The following is a 22190-nucleotide window of genomic DNA, read 5'->3' as shown; positions in this document are numbered from 1 at the left end:
TTAATCGATTTCGTCTCCATTGGACACCTCTTCAGAAAGAATAATATCACAAAAATCTTAAGTTCCCAAGCTTTTTCATAAAAATAAATAATCTTTTCATAGAAAAACTCATCTACTTCTCATCATCTTTTTACATGAATTCTGCCTTTGGTTTGAGCTCTATTGTCAATGATTTGCTGGAACACACGGTATAATATTAAGATCAAATAATGACTAATTATTACATATCGGTCGATGAGAGGATCCCTCTTTGTTGCATCACTTGTATTCAAATTATGTTGGCCAAGGAGTGTACACGTGATGGATTAGGAGTCCTAATTTTCGATCAGGATACTTTCAATTCTTTTAAAAGAATTATACGAGTAACTAGCATAATTTTTCAGTTCACTTTTCCATAACCGAACATTATAGATTTTTCGGTTCTTTCATAGGTTCCTCTTTCAATTTGACTCGTGTCAAAGATCAACAAATTGACAGGGACTAGACTTGAAGTCGTCATGTAACGAACGATTTCGCGCAGTAATTTTAGTTCTGAGTATTTTCGGTTCTTAATTTTTAAATAGTTTTATTAATTTCCATAATTTTTCGGTTCTCACACCCAGAACCGGAGGGAAAAATAACCTTTTTATTACTATTCCAAGTTATATTCTTATTCTCTTTTGAAATTGAAAAGGACTAGAGCTGAGGTTTTATTTTATGACTTACGACTCCCCTTGGAAACTTCCCACTGACTTAAGAATTGATACAGTTTTATTTATAAATACAGCTCTTGCCACTTTGGCTACGGATCCGAATATATCGTGTACTTTAGACAAAAACTGGTCTTTTAACGGTTAATTCCAATTATATAGGACCCGAACCGTGTTTTTGCTTCTACTATAAAGGGCATCCGCAGGATTATATTTGGGGGCGGGGACTTATAGTTTTGGAATTCATGTTAGAAAAAAATTTGAAAAATTAAATTTCAAAAAATACCATTTTTATAAAAAAAAATTAAACATCCACAGCTGTTCACAAAAAAATTTTAAAACTCCATAGTTATTCTCAAATAATGAATTTTTTCGGGAAAAAATTCAAAAATCCACAGCTATTCACAGAAAATTAATTTTTTTTTGGAAATAAATTTGAAAATTAAATTTTATTTCAAATATTACATTTTCGAGTAATAAGCAAAAATTCCTTTGTAGGGGCGGGGTTTGGAGCCTCTCCAGCACGCACCCTGCGGACGCCCTGCCTATATACCTGAGATCCATCACGAGAGCGTACCTAACCTCCTGATGAATTAATTAGGTTTTTGAAGGAGGGCCAACGACTTTATTAACTATTTTATTGATCATTAACACCGGTGAAAGGTTAATAAAATAAAGAGTAGTGAAAATACGAAATGTTTTGAAGGTGAAAGTAAAAGCAGAATAATATGGAGGTAAATGCATAAATAGATAAAATGTAAAATCATCATGAGATCTCATCAATCAATCATATTATTAGGGATTAGAATTAGTATAAAAAGCATGTTTTGTTGTTGTTGTTTGGATGTGGGCAAGGTATTAAAGTAGAGTCGTGGTGAGGAAGAAGGAAGAAATATACGTTTGTTAATCAGGTACACATTTTTTTTTTTCTTTTTGTCATATACCAAACAGATATGTAAAAAATAACAAATTTTATTATGCGAATTTTTTAATATCCCTCTAATACGATATCAATAAAACTTAATAATGTCGTTAACAATCACTGGTAGAATTTAATGAGTCTGGATTGTTGTTTCCAGCTGGAATTTTCTTCTGAGTTCTTGTAAGTCTTTCTAATTCAGCCGCAGCATCCGAGCGAACCGCTGATTTATCAAACATAACTGCAAAAAATCAAAATAATTATATACTTTTGGGAGAGCTAGATCTATAAACCATCTGGCGAAACTAAGACCACGTGATCCATATTTGTACATAAATGTTAGCTATGCAATCTCTTTTCTGTCACGTAGGGGTGTCAATTATCTCTGCAACCTCCATGAATTCACCCTTTTAACTAAATTAGCCCATTAATGCCGAGTGCCAAGATGTCTTGCCACACATTAAAAACTCTTATTTGTAATCGAAAGGAGGGTTACTAAGGTAAAACAGTGTTTTTATAAGTGTATTAATTTAATTGTAAACGTAACGCATCGTGCAATGCTTTTTATACCCATAGTCCAACGTGTTGTTGGAAAGGTTAAACGTTGGATAAAACTTTTAAATCAAAACTATAAGTTTTCCTTATCTTAATTAGTTGTGTTGTGATTGCGAAAAAAAAAAAAATTGTTTTAAATTGGGCTCTATGATTAATATAAAACCCTAACTTCAATCCCGGAGTGCAAAAAATCCTGCCGGTCTATATTTCCAATACTTTTGTAGAAAAAATCTGTTTATTTATTTCAAAATAGAGAATGTTAAATTGTTCAAGGATCAAAATTACTGCCAGGGAATTGTCGGCATTAATGGGTTAATTAGGTGAATTCTACATAACAAGGCAAAAATTATCAATTGACATAAAAAGCGACACCTTGCGTGGGAACAAAAAATATCGATAATAAATAATTTCCCCATGCAAGATCCCTTCACTAGATATCAGTAAGTCAAGGGAATCTACTTAATCTGACAAGAGTGTTTCGCTACTTTGTTTTTAAAGCTTTATCAATTATAATCTTACTATCTTCAGCAGGTTTAATAGGATTTCCGGCTGGTCCTGATGCTCCAAGACCCGTTTTTTTCGTGAGCAATGAGTTAAAAAAGTTAGCTAGAACGCCTTCGTGTGTTTGTGCCCCAGAAACGCCGGTTTTCCCTGGTTCCATCTGAAATTATATTTAAAGAAGAGTGTTTTAATTAAATCATAGAACATACAAATACATCATTCCTTTCTATAATTAACTATATTTTATTGTATTAAGAGCATGACTAACTCAAAAGTCAAACGACGACAATTACATCATAAATGTATTTTATTTAATAGTTTAGGTATAAAATAGGTCGGCTTGCATACAAGAGTTATTGAACATCACTAAGTTCAAATGATTATAAAATATAGATTATAGAGAAGCATAGAGTATCTAAGAACAGACATTATATTTTTCAGTCAAATGTAAATATTTCGAAATTATCAAATACGATTTAAATTATATTTGCGAATTCTTGATCCAATATTTAACATTATACAAGATTATCTTATATAAAAAGTATAAAATTACTATAATATCAGAGGATATCAACAGATATCCCTTGGGCCAAATTCGGTACGAGGATGAATTTCTTACCGCAATAAAAAAAATGTTTAATAGAATGAACGAAAGTACATTTTTTCTTTAAATCGAATGCAATATCTTTGAATGTCAAACGTTATTACCCATAATTATAAAGTAGAGGCCCATTTTAGCTAAAAAGGGTTGAGAAATGGATCAATTGTTTCAATACAGTTAAGTATTTAATATAAATTTGGCGTAATAGACCGCTATAATGAATAATTATTCAGTACGTGAGCTTGTTAGACAGAATATAAAATGAGCAATATCATTGTACACATTTTTTGTAACTTGAATGCAGAAAAGATGAATACTGCCCCCCCTTAATAGGCACGTGGATGGCAAAAGTCAGAAGCCCTGAAGTACTACAAATATCAATTTGACGAGAATACAATGTTCAACTACAAATATACAACCTTTGAGGCCTCCAAATGCAAATGTAGTTGTTGTGTATTTGCAGATAAATACAAATAAGTATCCTGCTGTGTAAAGTTGTTCAAGCTCTAAAACGTAAATACGAAATGCTTTTGTGAATAAAATTTGGCTGAATGAATATGAAGAGTTATTATATAAAAAATTATGTACTTTATATATATAAATATTAACAGTAGGGTTAATATAATTAAGCAAACTTTAGTTGACATTATTTTCTCTTAGGCAAGTAAATTAATATAGCAAGACGTATTATTAATGTACAGAAAATTAGTGATTAATTTAAAGGATAAATTTGTTAAAGTCTTTGATCATAGCTATTAACTTTAAAGCAACATGAAGAAATAAATAAAAAGACACTGATACTGTAAACATTAATAAAGTTTCACTTAATTATACTGTTATTATAAATAAATGCCATGTTGATTTGATCTTTATAGAAATTGAAATATGATGTCAGCATGGTTGATGTTGACCATCTTGAGGGCCTATATACAACAACCAAGTTTTATAACAATAAAACTATTTTTCAATTTTAAAAAAAATATTGAGGAAAATTGTAAACTACTGCCTGCCGTGTGTATAAGATGTCAAAATGAGGCCAACAAATAAAAGGACTTAAAGCTTCACTGCCTATCAAAAATTAGAAAGAAAAATGTCGCTAATATGTATTAAATGTATATTTTATCAGTAGTATTGTGTCGATCCTTATTTATTTGGGCTATTTCAATCAAGTCTTAGGATCGATCCTATTGGTCTTTGGGACCGTTTCTTCGGATTGTCAGTACTAGAACTGATGAAACAAAGAAGAAATAAAGTTGAGTTACGTTATCAAGAACCGAACTCTAAAAGTTTTTAGGATTTATATGTTGGACTGGACCGAGACTGAACTAGAAGGGACTGGAGTTATAATAACTACTAAATAAGGAAAGACACAACCCTAGTTATTACATCATTAGTCATTCTTATTGACGTAGTTTAGGCAATAAATTATCTATTATATTTGCAAGGATAAGATATTCGTTCCAAGTCGATCCAACACAAAATCAGCCAGTTTTATAGGGGCTTTCAATACATTTTAACTAGATGTAATCCGAATATTACTATTTTTCATTGACATCAAGTAGAGGGTTGAGAGCTAAATTGTCGTAAGTCAAAAATTATAAAGTCTGATGTTATGGCCTATATGTCATCCTAAAAAGTCGTAACATTCCACCTTAATTCTTAAAAACAGCGAAGGTCAGACTGCTGAAAGTTATTTCTCAGATCCATTTTATTGTTATATTTGGAAAACACCATTACTCACAATGAATGAATGAAGTTTCATAGCTTAATTCTCTAAAGTAAATCTTTAAGTTACGACAATTTAGCTCTCACTCCACGAAGTAGTATTGAATACAGATGTAGTATTACATATGTACATGTGTAGTATTTAATATTAGGCTAAGTAAAAAGTTATGAGCGTTTTTCGCTTAATGTCGTTAGTGAGCTATACCTCACGAATAATACAGTGCATCAAAAAAGCTTAATGTATGCTTAAAAAAGTTAATTTACATTTTTGTGCTTGGTGAAGCCAGTTGTGAATTACAACGTCCAAAAATGGAAGTAAAAAAAAGAAAATTCGATACATTCTTCAGTATCACTACAACCAAGATGAAAAGGTGGTGCAGGCCGCCAAAAAAATGTGTACTGTTTATGAACCCAATACAGTATCGAATGCAATAGCAAAGCGGTGATTCCAACGTTTCCATTCTGATAATATGGAAGTCGAAAACGTCAATAAAATCATAGAAATCGACGAGTTGGACCGGCATGTGAGCCCTAATTCCATTCCTTATGAACTGAAGATTAGCTAGAAAACCGTTTGGGGCCATCTAAATCGGATAAACTTAACTATGTTCATTTATTGACAAAATAGAGCGAAAAAACCCTCTGAAATTTTTACTCATTACATGTGACAGTAGTCAGATGTAGTAGTTTTTATTTTATTTTTAAACCTATTTGATGAAGTTATATCAAGATTTAGGGGAAATGTATTCATTTCATGTACAACAAATACTAACCATAAGCCCCCAAGATGGAGTCGCCTTCAATTATGATGTAACTTGTTACGTTAGTAAAAAGCTCAATAGGCTTATAAATGTATTTATAAAGTTTTGGGTTTTTTTTTTTTTTTTTTGTAAAAAGCATGCAGGACCCAATGAACCCCGGTTTTATTTAAGTTATATTGGACAAGCATTAAATATATATTAGAAAAAAGAAAACGCAGACATTTGTACGAGAATAACATGACGACTTACTCCTGGTCTCCACTAATAAATTGCAGAATGAGAGGATAAAAATGGGAAAGAAAGAAAAGAGATGTTCAAATAATATAATATATAACAATTCATTAAATTGGATATTCATAATAGGTATACATATATAATTAAAAAAAGCAAGGCGGCTGAGAAAACAAGTCGTTTTGTATTAGATTGGCAAAAGAAAAACTGAACCAATTTGAGCTATTCTTAATTATTATATATAATATATTGTGTTCAAGTTGCAATTTTGTATAAGTTGTAACTTGTACTATCAAATTGTCCAATAGGCCGGAGTTTTTTCTCAAATATTTTTGAATTTCGATTACGGCTAGTTTTGAAAAAATGATATTTGGTAAGGAAACTAAGGACCTATGCTTACGATGCCCTCTTTAGGTAGCACATCTCGTTCAAAGTTTGAAAGGAGGCAATAGTTCTTTACTTCATCAATAAAGATTAAAATACAGCACATTAATCCAAATTTTACATTAATTAATTATGGCAGATATTATTCTAACCTATAGAACACATTTATAATGTTTCATGCTAAAGCTACCCTATGGGCAAAAAGAAAGAATAACATAAGAAAATTTGACATTTCCTTTCAGAAAATGTAAAAAAAGGATGTGCACTATACGTGGAATATCAAATCTTCCAAACTTTTTTTCTCAATAAGCCAATTTTAGAAAAGAAAACATTTAGGTTAGAAAAATGTCTACCAAAACTATTTTATGCAAAATAACTAAAAATGCCTTTTTAGTATCTATATTAACTAAGTAAAGAGTTTTTGCATTTTTTTATAATTTGATCGAGATCTGCGACCTAAAGATGACCTCGTAGGACAATACAATTTAGCATAAGTCATTTTCATACCATATGACAACTTTTCCGAACTTCGATAGAAGTTGAAAATCAAACCGGTCTATTGTACAAGTTGCAACCAAAAAATGGGATGAAGAATTTACAGTATTCGGGATGAAGATAATGCAATAATTGAATATTTCATGGAGAATCGATATATTAATGCTAAAATTTTGCACTATTTTAATAACAATGACTAAAATATAAGTCATCTGTAGCACATTAACAAGAGTTATCACTTAAAAACTCAGTGAGTTATATTAATCACAAATACATAATAACCATTTGATTTGAATAGATCAAAATGAAATAATACTATCAATGTATAGTTAGTAATTAGAATGACCACTGTTGTAATTAAATAATGCATTTTAAGACGAAGTAATTGCAACATGTAAAATTTGCTTATACTAGTTGCAACTTATACAGACATTACAACTTGTACACAACATATATGATATAACTAAAGGCCGGTTTTGGGAGGGAGCACTTGCATCAGGCCCAATATTGAGTAGGGGACTCATGGTTGATTTTGTAAAGATTTGTTCATTATATGAACAATGAGAAAATAATTTTATTTAATAAAAAATTGACACAATTTACTCAAAAAGGCTTGGCCTTATATAAAAAAGGTCAGTCTAAAAATAAAATGAAAACCATCATATTCATAAAGATAAATAATGGAAATATTACCAAAAAAAAATTATTTTGCCCAAAGCCTCTACTCACTCCAAAAACCGCCCTTGATATAACTTCTAGGGTATCTTATTTCCCGGAAAGACAACTAGTATAAATAGGAAATATTACTTTATTACTTAAAATATGTAAAGTACTATATTTTAAGCTAATATTCGTCAAAGAACCAAAATTAATGTATATTCCCTATACTAAAAGGTAAAGTGATATTAATTAAACATTCATTTGTTAGTTTTTAATTTATAAGTGACTCGCTTACATCATATTTTGTCAATGCACTGAAGCATAAACTATTAAAACTTTATCTCAAATGGATCTTCAAAATATGCATTCATTCAACTTCTCATATATTACGTTAAATAAAAGTAGATTTTTTTTATGAAAACATTAAACACGAGATTTCATAGGAAATATTTTTTTTCCTTCGGGAATTTTTTGTAAGAGTAAAACTCCGTTAAATCCCGGGGGAGCAACCCTAATTGTCATTTTAATTCATTCGTTAAAATGTCACACAAATGTCCTCAAATTGTATTGAATCTATGTATATAATACCTAAATCATATAAAAAACAATGTCAATTCCGAAAATACAGATCGGCAAAAAAAGCTTTTAATAACATACTTGTTTTTGATAAACCAGCCTCACTTCAATTAATCATGATTTTTTTTTTAACGAGCAGGGATGAAACAATTTCTCTTACCTTTTTCGGGGATCCTTGCACACCAGGAGATCCAACATTTTTTCGATCTGGAGTTTTTTGAACAGAAGGTATTCCACTAGCTGGAAGAGCTCCACCTTGTTGAAGGTATTGTTGTTGCCTTGACAAGAATGATTGTTCATCTTCTGCAGTAATTTCGACTTCTCGAGTGGTACCTGTCTATAAGAAAATAAAACACAAATAGAAAATTAGATGGGAACACGCATAGAATGTAATGTAAGTACAGGCGGCTCCGCGCAGTGTTTTTGAAAGTGGGGGCCAATAACTGTTAATATGTTTTATCATTTTTTGACCCTATTTTAAATGTGGTGGGGTCATTTCTCCTTTGCTAACCCTGTTGCGCAAACACCGAAATATCTATAAATATATATATTAGGGTTATGGTAATACCTTACGGACAACGACGGGTCGCGCGATAACATCGGTGTAATATTGTTCGGGATTTAAACTATGCATATTTTCATACAAAATGGCAATTTTCTTTTCATTATCCCAACCCGCTGGGCTGAAATTAAAAAATTTAATGAAAATTACGAACAAAAAAGGTTTAATAGCATACATGAAGACGGCGTCTTTCTCCACAACAAGAGCTGGTGTTTTAAATGGAAAATTATAAATTCGGTGGACTAGATATTTATATAATAGATCACAATTCTTGTCTTCTTTCACAGAAGTATAAAATAAAGCTGCACCGTACTGGAGGCAAAATTTACGAACAGATTGTTGAATAAAGTCAAAATGTTCATCCTTATAGTCATAATCTCTTTCCAATTCACTCATATAATCAGTCTGAAAAAGAAGGGGAAGTTTTTATATTAAGAAGATCCTTCATCATTTCTTCTCTCATAGAAAACTTACTTTCGATACAACTACAATCAGATCTAGACCTAAATTCCTGGTTAAAGTATTATCTGGGAGAGGAAGTATTTCTTCATCTGTTTCAATAAGTTCCAAATTACGAGATATTCTTTTTGTAGGGGAAGAACCACTTTCTAATTCGTCACCAGGTTCCGTGTAACCCTGCCATCGTCGTATATCTGCATAAAAAAGTGTATACCATTAATTCCCTTACATATTAATTTTATAAAACGAAACAACTTACTTTCGCTCTGAAGGGTTTTAGTGCGCTCCGCAGACAAGTCAAGTTTATCAATATGATCTTGTAAGATGGATGCCCAGTTATGAAGTTGATCGATAATATTCCACGGTGTAGTCATGGCGACACAAAGTAATACGGTTGTGTCTGTAAAATTTGATTCTTTTAATGCAAATCGCAAAAGATATGAATGCTGAGGATCCCCATCTAAAATCCAGTGTCCGAGTCGAGTATGATCTTTAAAAATATATATATAAAAAAATCATTTCCAATACTCATAAATTATAGAAAACAAAAAATGAAGGAAAATGACACAGACCATCACGATATTCATCTCGTACATCTATATAGGCATACTCCAACCCTGCACCTTTTTTGGGGTCCTCATTACCCTGTATTTTGGCAACCAATGTTGTTTTTCCAGACTCCTTATCACCTAAAATTATATTTTATTTACAAACATGTCATAAATTGACTTCCTATAAATAAAGCAATTACCTAAAACGAGTAGATTTTTGGAAGATGGTAATTGAGAACTTCGACTTGTTTGAACTTCAGAGAGAACGGAGGCCCTGTAATGACAGATAATATGAATATATATAAATATATAGAGAGAGGGAGTCAGAATAGAATGAAAAAGTTACAAGTCAATGAAGGGATCATCATTAGACATAATATTGTAATCAATAGTTGTTTCTTCTTTCTCTAACAGGTGTGAATCATTTACTTACAAACAAAAAACATTTTTAAGGAGAGGTACTTGATACATCCAATACAATAAAAAAAAAAAGGAAAATCAAAAAAAACTAAACATTTCATTTATGTAATTACTAGTCATAAATTAAATTGTTTAAAGAAACTGAAAGAAGTAGCGAGTGGATTTGCATTAGTTTCTTATGCTATTATGTAACGAATCAAAACTATTTGGTGCGATGATTGAGTTGAAACATTATAACGTGCATAGAAATATATTTGGGATCGTCCCGCCTTAGTGCGAATTTGCAGAAAAGAAGTAAGTGAATCAACATATTTAGTAGTACGTAGAATGGGCGTATCAATAAGGACTCAATATGAGGAGTAATCGGGCAGAGTCCACTCATGGACATATAAGTAAGGCAACAAGCCTATGTAATTGGCACACATTGTACGGATAAAAAAAAAAAAAAGTGATCCGGGATGGGGTTCCGGGGTGAATTAACAGAACAGATGGGAGGGAATTTAAAATCAAATAAACTTCTTCGCACCAAAGATTCGTTTTTTCGCCATTCTTCTCTTTTTTTGCTAATAATTCTTTAGTTCCAGCCATGTTCGACTCAATTAATTACACGGAAATTCTAGACATAGGAGATTCGTAACTCGGCAAAACGATGAAAAGGTCTTAGAAGAAATAGCAGCATAAAAAAGGGAGTGAGTAAGTGATGGTGCTCTTACTGGTTCTTGATTCAATAAACTCTCTTTCACTTTCTCTTTTTCTTTCTATCCCTCTCTGTCTCCCTCTCCTTATTACTTTTCTCTCTTTCTCTCTCTCTCTCTCTCTTTTTCCTTCAGCTAGCTCTAGCTCTTTCTCCCTTTTATATTTTCCTTCTCCAACAAATGACGTCATTCTCTAAAAGAAAGACCCCGGTTCTTCCTCTACCACCTAGTACAGCTGTAAATTTTAAACATTCCCCAAATATCATCATAAGTTATCATTCATCGTCATCGAAAGGACTTTTCCTTTGCCATCTCCATACATAGATTTGTCTTCTTTTTGATGAGTCATTCATAGGTTGAGTGACTTTACTCAATCCATTATTTCTTATTGAATGCTTTTTGTGTCATGCGGGGAAAATTATATATAGTTCAATATTTACCTAATTAATTATTAAGGATTCCGATTCGGCTTTTATAATATTTATGAGTCGATAACTACTCATTTTTGAAAGGGGTTAATATATATACACATATTAATATATATATTATTTTCTAAATGTCAATTTGTACCCCTATTTGACCTTTGATTAGACAAATAAAATATATAGGTAGCTATTACTGTAGAGATATGGTTTTATTTTAGTACTGAATAATACAATGTTGAATGTCCAAGTTGATTTGGCTTCACATTACATTTAGGGCGATTCTAAATCCCATCAATAAGGTTTTTAAGATCAAATTTAAATAAATCTATAATTATCTTATGACAACTGTTGAAATATATAATAATATCAGTTATAATCATTTTATAATAGGAGTAATACCCAATTTTTTTATAGGTTGTTATAATTTATCCCAAAGGAGACGTGAAAATGGTGTGGCTATTCGGATATGGGTCTCTGATATGGAAAACTAATTTTAATTACGTGAAAATGGTAAAAGGTTATGTCAAAGGATACAAACGAAGGTGACACTTATATTAATTAATAATTATGTTCAATAATAAATGTTTATGGTTAATAACATAGGTTTTGGTGGTGGAGTTTAGATCATCGTGGAGTTCCTGGAGCACCGGGTAGAGTAGTCAATTTGATTCCATCTGAAAATGAAGATGAAGAAGTCTGGGGAGTTGCCTATGAAATACCAGATGATGACTGGATAAAGACAGTAGGCCCTGCATTAGACCATAGAGAAAAAGGTGGATACTCTCGAAGGGAATCGCCATTTTACTATGTTTCGGAGGATAATGGCTCACCAATAAAAAGTTTGGATGTGATATTTTACATTGGATCATTGAGTGACGATCAATATGCTGGTCCAGATTCTCTTGAAGTCATGGCAAAAACTATTTATAGTTCTGTCGGACCGTCTGGGCCCAATAAAGAGTATCTCTTTAATTTGTCAGAATCATTAAAGACTATATGTGGCGTTGAAGATCCTCATGTTACAGAGCTTGAGAAGGCCGTCCAAGAAATTGTTCAAAAGAATTGTCCGTCTAATCCTTTCATTTGATTATAACTTCCAGTTTGGTTATAATTCATCTATGATTCATAATTGATGGATAGTTTACTAACAAATGTGCAGGTAACAGAATTCATAGTCAATGGATAAAAAATGTATTTTAACTTTTAAACATAATCATATGGATGAAATAACAAGACAAAAATTTATAAAAATCAAAAAGTATACAAAATAAATAAATACAAAAACTTTTATTTTCTTTAAAATGTTCAGATAATTTTCTCAGGAACCAATTTCTTAAAGAGCTTTGATAGCACTAACAAAGATCCTTCTAATCCAGATAGAACATGAGAAGAAGCCCAAACATTTTTATATGAATCAATTAGACATAATAACCTATTAAAAAAGTATATAATTATGATTATTCCATTTCATTTTGAAAATAACTCACCGATTGGCAATATCCGTTTTAAAGGTAGGTTGCAGATTATCAAATAAAATCATATTGTCTGATGTTTTCGAAGCTAGTAGAGCACGGCCAACCCGTGCACTAATCAAGAGTAATTCAGAAGATAAATACACTTCTCTACTCCATAAATTACGAATGCGATCACTAGAGCTGTCGAATTTTGTTTCATTCTCTGAATTCTCTTCTGTGTCAAAAATTCCTATAATGGTTCTATTTGGACTTTTCACCTTTAATAATTTCATTTGAATGCGACGAATATTTTGCACGATTTCCTATCAAAAGCATGCTCATTAATACATGTAAATATGAATATTAGTGCGAAATGTGGTCAATACCCCAAAGTCCTCAACAGTATAATTACTCAGAAATTTATTGTCTTCATTAACGCAGGTAAAAAGTTTTAGCAATACACTGACAATATCATCTGACATCAGAGACTCCTCTATCTTTCCAAGCTCAATTAAAGCCCTTGCGTCGTCCTTATTTTCAACAATATAGTATCCCAGTATATCCTCCAAAAACGTAGGAACGTTAGTCTATTAAAGTAAATTAAGCGAATATTAGTTTTGCATCGAAACACTATCCTTGCTATACCTACGTACCTCATCCAATTTTTTGGCATTCCATCCTAGCCCGCTTGAAATAATATACCCTGGCCACGCAAAAACTAAATGATTAAATGATGGATCACTTGCCCAATGAGCGTTGATTGATCCTATTCCACTTAAATTCTGACAAACTTTTTTAACATCAAGGAGGTTTTCCACCATTTTATCAGGAGAACCAGTAATACTGCTCCATGCATTAGTTCCGGAACAAAATGCAAAATTATAACCCTGGCTATATAGATTTTGCACGTTGGATTGAAAGCCATGAAGGCACTTCTGGAAAGGACAAGGGAAATTAAAGTAAAAGATGGCACATTGCTATATATAAAGAACATTGAATATTCACCTCAAAACTATAGTATAACAAGATTGCATCACTTGGAATAGTAAGGCAACTATTGGAAATGCTATTCGAACAAAGCATAAGAGTAAATTTCTTTTTCATAATAGGACTAATGAATGTATCAAAATATTGGAAGGAATTAGATATCATTGACGTTAATTTAGGACCCAAATGAATGAACTCTGTAGAGTCAAAGCAAGATACAACGTCTCTAAAAATATGCACCATTTCTTTGGCATCCTCGATACTGTTGACATCCCCTCCTATATCAATGGCAGGAACAAAATGTATTCCTCGTTGTCGACAATAACGATCAAGGGAGAGAATATTGCTGTAGATAAACAAGACGATATGATTTAATATATATATATATAATATAAATTCCTGATCTTACATTTTGCTATAGGGTAATTGCCATTTTTTAACTCTAGACAAACGAATAAAAACGTGAAAGTGATTGATTTTCATAAACGTCCATATATCAATCATGGACATTAGTATTTTCTGAAAAGATTTGAAGGCAGATTGTAATTTAATTGTCAATTATCATTCATTCAATAAAATTCAGAAAAAATAATCACTTACAAAATGAGGAACTCGCCCATAAGAATTTAGATCAAGTAAAACACCTCTGATGGAAGTATCTGGATAATCGTTGATAATAAGAGGTTTTAAATAGACTTCATTATTGTGATCTGGTATCAGGAATAGCCTCATTAATTGAATAAACGTTGTTATACCATAGTGTATCCCTTCCTTATCTCGAACAACAATTTTTACGCCTTTGTTAGATATCACCAATTTGTAAGCACCTTTGATGTGAAATAGCTGCGGATTAATGACTATTTGAATCCCTTGATTTGTATGAGAATGTATTTGAGATAAAGGACCTCCTTCACTACTCAATATAACGGATCTCTTCGTTTGATCATACATTAATTCTTTATAAAAATCCATTATGTCTAAAACTTCATGGACAGACACCTCACCAGGACTGATTGTTAAAGGTATTTTAAATTCAATCTTGAGCGATTGACCTTCAACTTCTATGATACTTTGAGGTGGAGGCCATAATAGTTTTAGTCGATCATCAGATATAACATTTGAAGTCAGAATAGACTCTGATGCAATTCGAGGAATAACCTACAAGAGCGACAAATCCTTAATTCCATGAATAAATAATAAAATAAAAAACAATTCGATTTCTACCGATGTAACTTCCTCCTCGGAAAGGACTGATTCAACTTCCTCCGATTGTAATGAATCCCCATTCACAAGAGAGAGTTGTTCTTTCGGCAGTGTTTCAGGAATATATTCCTTCATATCGTCCTTTAATAGGTCCCTTGCAGTTTTTCCAGACCATTTACCTTCTTTGATACGGATATTTGGATCAGCACCTGCTTTTAACATCACAGTAATTATATCAGAGCTTCCTCGTAACGCTGCTTCATGGAGTGGAGTCATCCCTTCTAGATTTGTGTTATTGACACCCTCAGGGTTGCTTTCTACGAGAAACTCCACTATCTCTTTACAACCAAAAGATGCCGCCCAATGTAATGCATTGTTTTGCGCTTTAGGATCGTCATATGTATCAGCATATGAGAGACCAGCATCAAGGAAACGTTTAATGACCTAAATTATAATAATGAAAATTAACTATTATATACATAGCTAGGATTTTTTTGTTTTTTTTTTTCATTTCAAAAACGAATTTTACTTGAAGATTTGGATTGCTTTGTGCTACAGCCTGGAGAAATTCACACCCAAAGGCATCTTTTATCCTTTTAGATTGCACCTTTTGGAGTATAGATAGATCAGAGTCATCTCTAATGGACGGATCCGCGCCTTCTCTCAGTAAAGTTCGAAAAATATCGATTTTTTCGTTCTCTACAGCGATCTGGAATTTAAAAAAATCAAATAGTCATCATATTTCATCAAATTGAGGGAACATGAAAATAAATGCAATTTGATTTATTTAATTTATTATTCGGTAAATTGATTAATACACAACAATAGTATACAATATTAATCACTTTAAAAGACTGGGGAAACAAACCTCCAATAAAGTTTTTTTATTGGTTAGAACTTGATTCAAAAATACGTCTAAATTGTTTAGCGATTTGACCTTATCCAACAAAGCCTTGACAATGTCAGTCCGACCATGCTCTATGGCTTCCAAAGCAGCCTCAACGGCTTCTGGGAGTATTACTTCCATAATTAATTAAACAAATGTAATTAACGGCAGAGTGTGTCGGCAATCATAATATAGAGTTAATTATTCAAGGTATATTAATATTATCAAATTCATAAATAAACCGAACAGGTATGAGTTGATTATTTACTTTCCAACGTGACGTAGACAACTCCAACACACATCAGAAATATTTTCTCTTCATTTAATAATATTTTATCATCAAGTGTCATTTGCTGCGGGCTCTTAATCAGCTAGCTACTCCATAGCCATTGACGTCAGCAGCTGTAGTACTCCCGTTCACCAGTACAATTTAAAATGAAATTACTCGAAAGCTAAATCATATCATATTACTAATAGTATTATAAACTAAAGCCCCTTAATTAGTTAATATTTTTAATAGAACGCACTATTAAAATAGAAACAAGCGTAGATAACATGTCAGAGGCAAATATTATTTAGTCAATAATAATAAATTAAATATCATGTTATCCTTGAAGTTGTGAATACGTAATAATTAATATGGATATAGTATTAATATTTATGAGGCCTATCAGCACAAGAAATTAGTTTGAATCGGATTTTTTGTATCCTTCTACTAACAAATCATCTTCCATTTCTATTTATTAACTCTGATATTCTGATAAACTCCTTCATCTGAGGCGATACTTACTTAAAGCCTAAAGGTCACCCAGTCATAAGAGAAAGGATATGATACATTCAATGGAAGTCTTTAAAAGGCCATGTCGAAGTCAAATAAAGCTCCATAAATCAAATTAAGGTTTTTACACTAGGGTTTGTCCAACATGAGGCTTGGGAGTCCTTAGCTTCTGTAGCAAAACTATGGGTTTGTTTATTTTAATTTCTTATTTAAAATGAAGGACATTTGCATTCTTCTACTAACTGTCATCAATTTTTAGCAAAAAGTAATTCTTATTAATCCTTTCAACGAGCTGCAAATTGCAGTTTAAGTTGCTAAAATTGATTGCCCCAATAAAAGAATGATAAATTGACGGATTTTATTTGAAAGGCCATATCGGGGCCAATCAATATAAGTCTCTTAAATCAATTGAAGATTATAAACTATAGATTACATATTAGAGTATTTTAGCTCATTTCACAAATTTAAATACAAATCCATTAATTGCCTCAGATATTTCTATGAAGTATTAGGCTGAATATATATATGAAATACAAAAATTAATTGGGATTTTCTCAATTTCTTGATTTTTGTTCAAGATTGTTTCTATTTTGACGCACCACATATGTTATATGTATTTTATAAATATTCCATTGAGATCATTTATTTATGAGATCTTAAATATTGAATTTCAGTATTTGTAGACATTAATGTCTATTTTAAAGATAAATTACTGTCATGTCGTGTACTATGCAAAATAAACTTATCGGTCAATGTTTTTTTATTGTAGTATTTTCGTAATAGTTCATTTATTAATAAAAAAATGAAATAATTCTAGACGCTTTGTATAATCATATGTAAAAGAATAAATTAAGGTCATGAACTTAAATCTATGACAATTATACATGCATTAATGGTGATATAAATTTATCATGGTTCATAATATTAAATGTATACACAGATCCCTACCTCCAAATAATATCTAAGATTGTATTTACATATGTAGCAGTGATGGATCTGGACTATATTATAGAATCGAAAACTCAATTCCGGTTCTAAATAATTGAAAATAACCGTAAAAAGACCAAAACTACGATTTCGACCCAAAAAGCCCAATATATTCAGATGCACACACGGAAAATAGTAAAAAAATGTATTTTAAAAAAAAACCGTATCGAGTCGTGAGTCTGTGTAAAGTTTATAACGGGATGCAATATTTTATATTGATAATTGAAGAAGCTACTAAGAGTCCCTTACAACCGCCCTAATCGTAGAGCGAGGGCTTGTTTGGGAGTCCCTCAAAGTGTTTACCCTTTTCGAAAGAACTTCGAACTTGAGTAAGACATAACTCCATTTAAAATAGACCCATTTAATTTTTTTTGTATTGAAATACTTTTAAGAGTACGAGCTTCAAATCATATTTTATAAAAAAATGATAGGTATGTGCAAAAAAATAATATGAAAACATTAATGAAAATTATAAAATGTCGCCCCAGTCAAGCTTCAAAATCGATTTCGTCATTTTTTTGTAAGAACTTTAACCTACTCATATTATATATGTGAGCAAAAAATTTCTCAAAAGACGACTTCAATTTTCTAATTTGTCAAATTTATTGTAACGTATGCCCGTATTTGACTGGTTTTTCCTTGTTTTATCCTGATTTATCATGATCTTGTTGGATGTATAGCGTGAATTTTATAATTTATTGGAACGATTGGGTTGAAAATAATTGAGATACTTGTATTTTCTTCTTGATATGTCATTTGCATTTTTGGTTGATGACATAATATTACAGAATCACTCGTCTATGTAAAATGAAACTTAGTCATTAAGTACAGTATACTAGAGATTAGTATAAACTATTGAATAATTTGTTGAAATATAATCTTATTAAATTGAATAATTTGTTGAAATATAATCTTGTTAAATTGAATTATTTGTTAATTTATATTTGCAATGTTGTGCCCTTAGCAATTTTGCGGTTCTTGAACCACCAGAACCGGAACCGACAAAGTCGAACTGAGACCGCAATATATTGCTTCTTTCATTCGTATATAGAATATATAAAGAAAATTAAATATATATTATAAAAAATAAATTAGCTTAAATCAATGTCAGTTTTCTTTTGTGCAATTGCAGCTTTTACCAATGACTTTTTATCTCGCCAGGGGGACACAGTTGTATCTGAGTTCCAATTAGCTTAGGATCGTTATGGATCTGTAAAAGTGGTTTTAGGTTATAAAAAAGGGACTATAGACTTGATTCCTAGCCCTAGTGTGATAAATACCCCAAGTACTCCATTATGCCAGGAAAATTGGATGCCTCAAGTGATTGAAGGACTTAAGGGGAAATACTAGCATTCAACTAATACCGAACAGGCTCAGATACTGACGGTATTCACTGCAACAATGAGTGTTACAGTAATAATGTTATATTTTAGCTAGTCACAACGAATAAGATTGCTGAACGAGAGATATATGTTTGCCAAGGTTGTGCCCTTATCGGCCTGGCGGTTCCGGTTCTTGAACTGCTACAACCGGAACCGACAAAGTCAAGCCGAGACCGCAATATATTGCTTATCGGTCTTGGTTCGTGTGCTTTTGTTCCTATATAGAATATATAAAGAAAATACATATATTATAAAAAATAAATTAGCTTTAATAAACAAGTCAATTTTATGAGTTTTTTGTGTGCAATTTCAACGTTTTCAAATGATTTTTTTACGTCGCCAGTGTGATACAGTTGTATCTGAGTTCCACAATACCAAGGGCTTCTTATAGATCTAGAAAAGTGGTTTTAGGCACCAGACGCTGTAAATAAAAGAGGAATGGGGTTAGGTAGATTATGGATCCAGGTCCGCTACTAACCCTATAATATAATAACTATTATATTTCTTAAGCAAGGGGTTCCCAAACTTTACTATGCCAAGGCCCCCCTACATTAATACATTTTCAGCTCAGACCCCTTTATAGGAAACATGTGTACTATGTATGTGTGGACTGACAGAATCCTCAATTTTCCATCTTCCTCCCCCCCAGCCTCCCCTCATGGCCTTTACTTTGAAAACTATTGTATTAAGCAACTTTCGGTGGCCCTGCAGGAAATTTGGGGCAGTAAGCACTCTACGTATAAGTTAGCTCCGGCCCTGTTTTGTATCTTATATCATTTCCTGTGTCCAATTATCTAAGGACACCTCTTGTTTTAAGTGCTTGTTACCAAACTGAGCGGGGGAAAAAGAAAGAAGCGGTACCGAAGACCGGAACCGAGACCGTTGAAATAAAACAACCAGGACCGATATAGCCGTTGAACCTGAACCGGGCACAACCTTGATGTTGGTATCTCCTAACCCAAAGCAGGAAAAGGAAATGCCAATTAATGTAATGAATAAAGGAGATTAGTTTTAACTTTCCGATTAATCAAGCAGGATAATATTACCCTATCAAAAGACTGTGTCGTTGTACGGAAACATACTGGTAAAGTTACATTACAGAAACAGTTATTTTGATCAACTATTTCGGAATTTTAAGGATAGTAACCCCGATTAATGTATAGTTTTTTCGAAATTCGCTTCTCTCAGACCATTAGAATGCGTTCTTGCTGGTACAAGTGGGACACACGGTGTATGTATTTGTACTATTCACCAAAATGTAAAGCTTATGCTCATGGGATCGAGAATGCCGGAGATAACGCAATATCACTCCTACCGTCACACTATAGCGTCTTTAGTTTGTAATCCTGCATTGCCCTGTTGTTTCTTTCGTACATGTGAATATTGTAGAACAACTGACTTGCTCAAGGATAAATTGCTTGACAAAAATATTATTGATGAAGTACAATTTCAGCATTGGATATCGACTGACAGGTTAGGGCTTACTAGTATAGTACCCCCAATCCAAAGAAAATTCGAAATATTTTAAGACAAATTAGAAAAGCTGACAAAGCACGACTTCATTACTAATGCACCAAGTAATTTTTTGTATAAAAAAATATTCGAAATTATGGAAGGTGAATTTGTTGAAATTGGAGACTTTCCTGAAAATTAAACCTTTGTAATACAGGATGTTGCTCAATAGTGTTTTTGGAATTCCTCAAAGGCAACGATACACCCCTGGGTCTTTTATTGCAAAAAAAAATGTGAATCTTTGCCATGACTCATTTACAATTACTTCCGACTACAACCGCCTTGATATAGTTACAGTTGTTCCAGCGCCAATTGATAAGATATTTGAGAGCCACTTTCGGATTTATAAAAAAAAATGAATTACTTTTCCGATGGCTGTGCATGTCAATATAAAAACTGTAAAACATTTTTAAACCTGATATGCCACGAAGTGGATTTTGATATCGCTGTTGAGTCCCATTTGTTCGCATCTAGTCATGGCAAGGGACCTTGGAGTCGGAGGGACAATGAAAAGAGAAACCACAAGAGAGAGCCTTCACCGCCTATACGAGAATGAAATCATATCGGATATGTGTAGGTTATATTTAGTTCTTACAAAAAATTAGCGAAATCAATTTTGAAGTTTGTCTTAGGTGCCATCTTTATATTTTGCAGTAATGTTTTTACTTCATTTTTTTGCACATGTCATTTTTTTTATGGAATATGGGTTGAAGCTCGTACTCTTAAAAGTATTTTTAATACAAAAAAAGAAATAGGTCTATTCTAAATGGAGTTATGGCTTACTCGAGTTCGAAGGTCTTTCGAAGGGGGCCAAACTTTGAGGGACTCCCAAACAGGCCCTCTCGCTTCGACAAGTCTAAAGTATACCTGTACTTTCTTGTTTGGGATAAACCTCCTGACTAAAAATTATCAAAATCCCTGATGATGATGACGTAAATTTCCAAAAAGTGTGTACACTTGGCATGGAAGGCTCCAATAATTTAATTTTTGAAAGTGTGAGATTATAGGTCGATTTTTGGTGGAACATTAGGCAAAGTAGAACTATGCTTTATTGCCCTATGGGATCTTCCCTACTGTCTGTATCGTTGATCGTGGGTTCTGTGGAGTATGATTTAATAGTTATATTTGACATCTTTACCCGATACTCCACTAAAAATAGACCTAAAGACTCATCTACTAACGATACGCACAATTGGGAAGGTTCCATAGGGCAATGAAGCATAGTTATAATTTCCCTGCTGCTCCACCAAAAATCCACATAATGTCTTCGAGAACATACAAGCAGGGCTTGACAGACATGGTAGCCCGTGGTTAGTTAAAACCAGCTGGTTGTATTAAATGGGTGCATCTTTAAAATAGCCTGTACATACAAACCAATATTTCAATGACATTTTTCGGCCAATTATATACATTGTATTCAAATTTCAGGGAAAAGTTGAAATATCCAAGGATAGTTTAACTATAGTTATGAGCCTTCATTTGATGTATGGGACTTAATTTAGGTCCTATATGGACTCTTTCAAATATATAAAATCCCTCAATTTCTAATTATTGACAATACATCTTTTCTAATAAAAGTGCAATTTGCGGGTCGCCTCCTAATGATTAATTGGAGTAACTTGTTTTCGTCCAAGAACACAAAAGTATATATAATGCAAATACTATTTTAAGAACAATCTTTCTAGTTTGCTTTAATGTTGACAGGCCACATATTTATTCATAAATTATAATATTATGATGTTAATTTCTCTTTTCAAATCACAGGATTTATAAATGTCAAGAACGAAATATT

The 22190-nt window shown here is 32.2% G+C and overlaps 3 protein-coding genes across 7 annotated transcripts; 1 reads left to right on the top strand and 2 right to left on the bottom strand.

Moving 5' to 3' along the window:
- Window positions 1-1645: 1645 nt before the first annotated feature.
- Window positions 1646-10917, bottom strand: Dlic (dynein light intermediate chain). The gene is made up of 10 exons (XM_040709543.2): window positions 10616-10917; window positions 9870-9943; window positions 9691-9807; window positions 9378-9608; window positions 9134-9312; window positions 8835-9064; window positions 8666-8780; window positions 8258-8434; window positions 2683-2824; window positions 1646-1849 (listed from the first exon to the last, which is right to left on the bottom strand). The coding sequence occupies exons 1-10, from the start codon at window positions 10675-10677 to the stop codon at window positions 1722-1724; spliced, it is 1455 nt and encodes a 484-aa protein (XP_040565477.1). The 5' UTR covers window positions 10678-10917; the 3' UTR covers window positions 1646-1721.
- Window positions 10125-12499, top strand: LOC121115318 (putative glutathione-specific gamma-glutamylcyclotransferase 2). 5 transcript variants are annotated; one of them, XM_040709547.2, is made up of 3 exons: window positions 10125-10383; window positions 11624-11751; window positions 11813-12499. In XM_040709547.2, the coding sequence occupies exons 2-3, from the start codon at window positions 11657-11659 to the stop codon at window positions 12294-12296; spliced, it is 579 nt and encodes a 192-aa protein (XP_040565481.1). In that variant the 5' UTR covers window positions 10125-10383; window positions 11624-11656; the 3' UTR covers window positions 12297-12499. The 5 variants fall into 5 exon arrangements, with proteins under 5 accessions (XP_040565481.1, XP_040565483.1, XP_040565482.1 ...); XM_040709549.2 differs by lacking the exon at window positions 10125-10383 and adding an exon at window positions 11021-11139; XM_040709548.2 differs by lacking the exon at window positions 10125-10383 and adding an exon at window positions 11169-11298.
- On the bottom strand, window positions 12378-16130 carry LOC121115315 (uncharacterized). Its single transcript, XM_040709541.2, has 10 exons — window positions 15722-16130; window positions 15383-15562; window positions 14875-15297; window positions 14251-14808; window positions 14060-14169; window positions 13669-13996; window positions 13317-13598; window positions 13050-13250; window positions 12697-12986; window positions 12378-12641 (listed from the first exon to the last, which is right to left on the bottom strand). The coding sequence occupies exons 1-10, from the start codon at window positions 15878-15880 to the stop codon at window positions 12515-12517; spliced, it is 2658 nt and encodes an 885-aa protein (XP_040565475.1). The 5' UTR covers window positions 15881-16130; the 3' UTR covers window positions 12378-12514.
- Window positions 16131-22190: the final 6060 nt, after the last annotated feature.

The sequence above is a fragment of the Lepeophtheirus salmonis genome, chromosome 3 (assembly GCF_016086655.4).
Source record: "Lepeophtheirus salmonis chromosome 3, UVic_Lsal_1.4, whole genome shotgun sequence".
In the NCBI taxonomy this organism is placed as follows: domain Eukaryota; kingdom Metazoa; phylum Arthropoda; class Copepoda; order Siphonostomatoida; family Caligidae; genus Lepeophtheirus; species Lepeophtheirus salmonis.
The sequence above is the reverse complement of the archived record's forward strand: the minus strand, read 5'-3'. Positions and strand labels throughout refer to the sequence as shown.